We start from the raw sequence: 7,186 nt of genomic DNA on the forward strand, positions 1-7,186 counted from the left end.
TTATGAATCAAATTCAATTTTTTAGCAGAAGTTATGCTCTTAAATATGTGGAAAATTTTCTTAAAATTTTTACATTTTTCTTTAAAAAAAATTCAACCATACCAATTTTAATAAAAATATACTTACTAATCTCTTTAGAATCATCCTCCTATAAGAGTTACATAAAATAATTTTTAAATAAAAAAAATATGGATATATAAAGCACAGATTATTTCAGAGTAATTCAAGAATTTTACTGCAAATCAATTTCAACTTCAAGAAAATTGAATTCGCATACTTGAAATAAGCAAAAATTGATGAGTACATTCATCTTTAGACTGTAAGCAACAACTCGACACACGCTCACGCCTACACACGCACAGGCACACTTACTCACACATCCACATGGTAATACGCACTTGCCGATGAATTATGGTGGCTAACTTATTAAGTATATTTAGCAAAGCAATCGAAATATTAAATAGCTCGACTTGTTAACAATTAGCCAAAAATTATGACTTTTAATCATCGGCGATCAGACTAAGAACCCAGTAAATAATATTTAGGCGAGACACGCATATATCAGTCAGAGATACACATTAAGTGGACACGCCCCTGGCACAGCGAGAGGCTGCGACAATTTCACACATGTTTTATAAATAAACACATGTGTGTGCGTGTGTATGTGTGTGTGTGTGACGTCTTCGTCTTCATCTTTGAGTTGCTTTCCCTTTCTCTCCTATAGCACACAGATCACACATCGGGCGAATGAAAAGAGCGCGCTATATAGCCACAGGCCCCGCCCACAATTTTCTGTTCTGAGTTCTATAATACGCAGGATATGTTGCATATTCGAAATTCAAATTAGTTTTTCGTAGCAAGTCGTCGCGCACTGTTGTCTCTGCTTCCGATCTAGACCGTGATCATCTCTGTAGATCCGTATCGCGCCGATCTACGTCCAAGTGTCTACGATGAATGCTCAATCTGTGGTGCGTCGCCATCCGCACAGTTTTTCGATCGAGCAAATTCTGGCCAAGCCCGAATCGCATTTGCCCCGAAACTATGCTGATGAAGCAGCTAGCTATCAAGTGATCCATGAGGCTCAATCTCATGCAAGTGGGCGTGGCAGTTGTGATGATTCGCGTGTCTCGAGTCCCGCCACATCGAGCTGCCTGGAGGATGGCCCGGACGACAACAAAAGTGATATCGAACTAGCGTCGGACGATGGCAGTGGTGGGTAGATATATTCATATATATTCATTAATATTTTGCTTTTTAGTAAGAGGGCGGGATATTGCCGGGAGTACCTATATAGATATATAGAAGCATTACACAAATATCATAAAACCAGAATCCGGGTTTTTGAATAAAAAACAGAAAGTTTGGTAGCATTTGTTATATAATTTATCGAATTTTTAGGCAGTCTGGTAGTTGGGCACAAAAAAAAAAAAAAAAAAAAAAAAAAAAAAAAAAAAAAAAAAAAAAAAAAAACAGTAGAACGGAAATTCTTCATCTAACTTCCAATCAAATAAAAACTTTTCTATGATGAGCTAATTCTCATAAATGCAAACAATTTAATGCATTTTTAAAGCAGAATATACATCAGCATATCACATAATTAACACATAGTTTATAATTATATGCTATTTTACATTTACTATCGACTGTAGAACGAGCTATGCTTGATTTTACAAATTTAGAAGCTTTCATTTAATTGCAAAAATATAAAAATAAATAAATAAATAAATAAAAAATTAATAAAACAAAATAAATAAATGAACAACATTGCTTCAAAATTAAATTAGGTTTTTTTTTTCAAAAACCACGGACTGACTATAATAGCTAAGCGAATGATTAAAATTATTAAGCACTCCTTGTTGAACTGCCAAGTGCATGTTAAATGTAAATTAGTTCAACGAATTAAATATTTAGTTTAGTCAAAGCTTAGTTGAACACGATCACGAAACTGTGTTTAATGGGCTGTTCGTCATTATCTGTAGCAGCTGTACTATTCCAATGTTATTCTAATTATGTTCAAAGTACGAACATTAGCAAAACGAAGTCGATGCGTTGAGAGTACGAATAGAGAGAGATAATAGCCGAAGTCTCTATTCAAGAGACATCTACTAGGTGAACTTCAATTCTCAATATATAATATGAAGATATTACAGACAAATTTTTGCATAAATATAAGTTGTCCAATAAGTCCAATAAGATTTCGATATTTTTTTTTTTAGAAATATGATTGTAGCTGTCTGAAGCATTGTAGACAACAATATAAACCATTTAAAAAAAATTACTTTTATATCAAATAGGTTAACAACATCAAAACTTATTTTTAATAATTTATTTGTGCATTCACCTCATATCTCTTCACTCTACCTCCCTCCCTCTCTTCAGTCATCTATGATTAATTGTTGGAATATTTATAATATGGCATTAGTCTCTAATATGTCTCGGTTGACTGATCTCGTCTGTCATTTGCACGATCCACATACAAATAATCCAAGACCTTATCTTTTCCGAGGGGCGTCACAAATGCGCCGCCCGCTAATGATGCAGAATGTTGGGCGGAAAAGCTGCGCCATTGGCAACATTTTAGCTTATCTCATTTTCCGACTGAATGTCACAGTGAATTTATATGACAATTTGTTAGCAATCAGGTGGGGAGGGGCGGGGGTAAATTTGTCTGCCAAATGGCCAATTAGATGCACTGACCACAATCAAAATGAAATGTTGCCAATTAAAAGTGTTTTGCATACAGGGTGCCATCGCAATGCCAATTGGTATCTAATTGGATTGAACAGGCAATCAGCTAATTCGAATTAGTCGCAAATTGTTTGGCAGGCGATGGCAATTGAGATTCCAACTGAAATTCCTTTCTCGATTGCAGCGCACGATGATCGCAAGAAGCGTCCACGCACTGCCTTCTCCGCTGCACAGATCAAGGCGCTGGAAACGGAATTCGAGCGGGGCAAATATTTGTCCGTGGCGAAGCGAACGGCGCTGGCCAAGCAGCTGCAGCTGACCGAGACGCAGGTGCACTTAGCCAAACTGAAACTATTGGCTAATATGATTATTAATTTTATTTATTTTCTTTTTTAGATTAAAATTTGGTTTCAGAATCGACGCACCAAGTGGAAGAGAAAATACACCTCGGATGTGGAAACTCTTGCATCCCACTACTATTCACAGCTGGGCATGGGCGGCATGGCACGCCCCATGGTGGTGGGCGATCGCCTCTGGCTGTTTAGCCAAACACCTGCCGGGCCCACGCCCATACAGTCCATCATGCTGAATGGCAGTGGAGCAGCCCCGCCCATGCGCTCCTACGGACCACCAGCCAGTGCACCCGGTCTGACGCCGCTGCACGCCTCCAGCGTCATGGAGAGTGCCCGGAATGCCATCTTGTCGCGTGGCCAACCGCTGAACTTTGCGCTGCCCTTCGGGCTGGCCAAGCCACAGGCGACGAGCGGAGCAGCTGCCACAGCAGCTGGCTACGTGCCACGCTGCAAGCCCTATCCAAGCAGCTTCGTTGACTATCAGCCGCACGGCCACAGCGAGTCCTATCTGCAGCTGAAGTATGCCACGCTGCCGCCGGAAACGGAACCGAGCGCCAGCAATGGCCTGGCCGAACTGGAGCGTGTCTTCGGCGATGCCAATGCCAATTTGCTGCTGCACAAGGGCCTGCCAGCTGCCAACAGCAGCAACAGCAGCAATAGCAATGGCAACGGCAACAGCAACAGCAACAGCATCTCCTGCGGCTTTGGACACGAGGCACTGGCGCAGGCGCAACGTAGTCGATGTGGCACGCAGTCCGAGTCCGAGTGCAGCGACATTGACTGCGAGCAGCTGGACGAAGATGAGGATGCTGTGGAGTAGCCCAATCAATTTATATATATAAATATAATGAAACTAGTTATTAGTTATTATTACAGTTTTATGTTTTATATGCATCACACGCAAAAAATATGCTCATATAAATACCTAAAGTCATATTGATGTTATGTGTTGTTGTTGTTGTTGTTGTCATGTGTTGTCTGTAGGTTGGGGTCGCTATCACTATATGACCGTGGCACACAAGGGGCTGATGGCAATCGAGTCTGTGTTGATTCACTGGAGTCTCTGCGTGAGTGAGTGTGTTTGTGTGCCAGTCATCAGAAATGCTTAAGAGTTAACTTTAACTATGGCTATGCTATGTTACAAGTGGGTTGGTTGTTTGTTGGCTGCTCTCTCTCTCTCTCTCTCTCTCTCTTTCTTCTCTTTCGTTCATTCAAATACAAATTACAATTATATAAAACAAAATCACATACAACTTATGCTTAATGTCGAGCTCGGTCTGGAGTTGGAGTTGAGTTTAGTGAACTTAACAACTAAAGGTCTATTTGTACAGTAAATTAACGCGAATTAACAGAATTATCATTGCAACAAAGTCAGCGACAGCTCTGACTATTTACATATATATATATAATATCTAATACTTTCCAACATGCCTCTGGTCGTTGCTTACTATTGCTTCGGTTACATATCTTTAGGAGGGGGGAGTTGCGGTCTGTGACTCAACACACGATTGGAGCTGCCTCGCTTCACAGGTATTACAAATTAATATACATACATATATGTATATAGAAACTGTTCTAGTCTGTTCTTACACTGCAGTGCACTGTTTTAGGACTGGTTGCGAAAGTTTCATTCAATTTTACACTTACGACTAAGCTATGTCATGAGAAATATATAATTTTAATAGTATGTATATATAAACTATTAGTAATATTTTTTGGTATTGCAAACATTGTTTTTTTAACCAAACATTTTGATTCGTTACGGGTTGCATTGAGCTGTTGCTTAGACTCTAGCTAATAGATAACTAATTTAGTGATGTTAGCTCCATGATAAGTCGTAACCTTTCCAGTTGGCACTTGGCGCTAAATGCACACGTCGCTTGTTATAGTAGAACGACACGATGCCATGGTATGCTGTGCGTGGCACTCCACTCTATCAATTAGATAAGATAAATGTTTCAACATATTGATGTCAACAACATTAGCGTCAAGCTCACCCTGAAGTCATCCATGAGGCCCAACATTCGAGTGATGCGTTTGTATTGATCGCGATTGTTGTACTGAATGCGCACAGGGCCCTCCTTGGCAATAAGATTCCGACGCAGCTCGTCAAAGGTAACCAAGGGCAACACGTACACTTGCTTCAAGAACGTATTATCATAGTTATCCTAAAACAGCAAATATACATAAGTGAAAAGCACAGCAATATAAAGACATAAGTAATACGCACCTTAAGTAAGTAACTCAAATTCATTTTCGTGAAGTGCACAAAGTGCTCGCTCAGCTTAATATGCTTTAAATACTTGTCGAAGAACAAACCGCTGAAAGAAGAATTTATAAGATTTATAGAAATTACATTAGTAGCCAAAATCAGGCACTTACTTGGAAACACCAATTTTGCCGAAAGTACGTGTTCTTGAGATTTCTGGTCGAATGCAAACACGATCCTTGCGCTGCTCTGGATGTCGTATCCAATCATCCCAGAATCTTTAAAATATAAATGATTAACAATATTACATAGAATATACTTCACTTTATACATACGACTTGGGCCACTTGACTGAGAGTTCGCTCCACAGATCCTTGGTTAGCATCCAGCCCAAGCCGGGAAAGAAATCGGTGCGGTAGAGCAGCTCTGGGCTGCCGATATCCACCACATTTGCCTTACCATTGTCATTCCATGCGGAGACGCACCAAAGACTCTTGTCCTGCTTGAGCAGCTTGTGTGTGGCCAAAAAGTATTCAAAGAAATCTGGTGCCACATTCAAATCATCCTCCACAATGACTACATATTCGAATCCTACATGAAAGGTGGTGTTCAGAGCCCAGCCATAGTGGCGTGCTATCTTATAGTAGCCCTTAAATTTCTTTTCCTTGGGCAGGACCATAATATCGCTTTGGTCGGGCTGTTCGATGAGCGTTAGTTGATTGCCAAAGGATTGAATGGCTTGTTTGGTCAACTCATCGCCGCAGTCCTGCAACGGAGAGGTACATTAGATATTGTATGCGGCTATTGAATGTCAGAGATTTACCTGCGATACGATGATGGGAAATTGCTCGACGCTGGGTCGATATTGCACAAGATTCTCCAGACACTTGACCACCGAAATGCGATTGCAGGCAAATACCAGAATGGGAATGACAGGCTCTCCATTTGCCAGATATGTTTTTGTTGGTATTTGCGCTGATGTTGTGGCCGTTGTCTTCAGCTGCTGCTCCTGCAGTTCGTTTGATATTTCAGCGGCAACAATTGTTATTTTCGGCGTGGTGCTCGTCTCCTGATTCATGTATCTCAATTTGAGAAAACTCACAAGCGTATCACTTATTTTCAAACTCTTCGATTGCTCCAGTAATGCTTTCGGGAAGAGCTGCTTCAGCTGCTGCTGCTCCTTCTGCTTCGTATCCGATTGGACACTGCTGTTGTGCAGCAATATGTAGTACGTAACGAATGTCCATAGGATGAGGACGCCAATAACCAAAATTTGTACCTTACGTGTACGCATTTTGCAACGTCTGTGTTTATGTGTGGGTGTGTGAGATTAGGTGGTCATTAAGTGTGGTTGTTGCTGTTTCCGTTACTAATTCTCTTTCGTTTCTCTTTCCAGCTAGTCGCGTAGCATCTGTTCGCTGTGGCTGGCTCTGGTCGTCTGTTACGTGAAAATAGAAATTGTTTATATGAAGCGCCAGGTGCGCTCATCTATTGCGTGCTGAATATATCGGTGGGTGTGGAAGCTTTGTTGTTGTTCGCAATGCTGTCGTCGATGCGTTGGGCAAAAGCAGCCCTTGCAGCGGCAAAATTTTGCACGGTTGATGCTGCATCGACGGCTGCTGGGGGCGGGTAGTGGTGGCTAGCGATGTTACTACATTTATCAATTGGATCGCGCGTTACGCACCAGCGCCTTGTTTAACTGCCAACTCTGTTGTTCTTTCGCACAATGCGCCAGCCTGGCAAAAGCGTTACAATAGCGTAAACCAAACGAAAACGCACACGTTGCTTCTTCCACCTAATTATAAAAACGGTTTTGTTGTTAGATGTGCTTGTGGTATTCTAAATGAGCACAGAGCCGGTCACACTTTAACTATCAGCTGTTTTGCTCTACAATGTTTAGCAGCACTGTAGCTGTTATTCGTACTCAAAATGGCAC

At 41.1% G+C, this 7,186-nt stretch overlaps 2 protein-coding genes and 1 long non-coding RNA gene across 4 annotated transcripts in view; 1 reads left to right on the plus strand and 2 right to left on the minus strand.

The window, feature by feature from the left end:
* LOC149268464 (uncharacterized) overlaps nucleotides 1-1,509 on the minus strand; it is a 73,511-nt gene extending 72,002 nt beyond the window's left edge. Inside the window, exon 1 of the long non-coding RNA XR_016270191.1 lies at nucleotides 1,419-1,509. This is a non-coding gene — a long non-coding RNA (uncharacterized LOC149268464). The remainder of the gene's footprint in view (nucleotides 1-1,418) is intronic.
* On the plus strand, nucleotides 175-4,294 carry lms (lateral muscles scarcer). Its single transcript, XM_018012488.2, has 3 exons — nucleotides 175-1,212; nucleotides 2,873-3,018; nucleotides 3,085-4,294. The coding sequence occupies exons 1-3, from the start codon at nucleotides 951-953 to the stop codon at nucleotides 3,859-3,861; spliced, it is 1,185 nt and encodes a 394-aa protein (XP_017867977.1). The 5' UTR covers nucleotides 175-950; the 3' UTR covers nucleotides 3,862-4,294.
* On the minus strand, nucleotides 3,051-7,112 carry Mgat1 (alpha-1,3-mannosyl-glycoprotein 2-beta-N-acetylglucosaminyltransferase). Of its 2 annotated transcripts, XR_016270190.1 has the most exons (7): nucleotides 6,074-7,112; nucleotides 5,586-6,016; nucleotides 5,424-5,528; nucleotides 5,272-5,362; nucleotides 5,039-5,209; nucleotides 3,967-4,974; nucleotides 3,051-3,850 (listed from the first exon to the last, which is right to left on the minus strand). XR_016270190.1 is itself a non-coding variant. In XM_018012485.2 (6 exons), the coding sequence occupies exons 1-6, from the start codon at nucleotides 6,542-6,544 to the stop codon at nucleotides 4,861-4,863; spliced, it is 1,383 nt and encodes a 460-aa protein (XP_017867974.1). In that variant the 5' UTR covers nucleotides 6,545-7,112; the 3' UTR covers nucleotides 3,899-4,860. The 2 variants fall into 2 exon arrangements, 1 of the variants encoding a protein (XP_017867974.1); XM_018012485.2 differs by lacking the exon at nucleotides 3,051-3,850 and having other exon boundaries at nucleotides 3,899-4,974.
* Nucleotides 7,113-7,186: the final 74 nt, after the last annotated feature.

Source organism: Drosophila arizonae, chromosome 5 (genome assembly GCF_054131065.1).
Source record: "Drosophila arizonae isolate 15081-1271.41 chromosome 5, UAZ_ARI_1.0, whole genome shotgun sequence".
Taxonomy (NCBI): domain Eukaryota; kingdom Metazoa; phylum Arthropoda; class Insecta; order Diptera; family Drosophilidae; genus Drosophila; species Drosophila arizonae.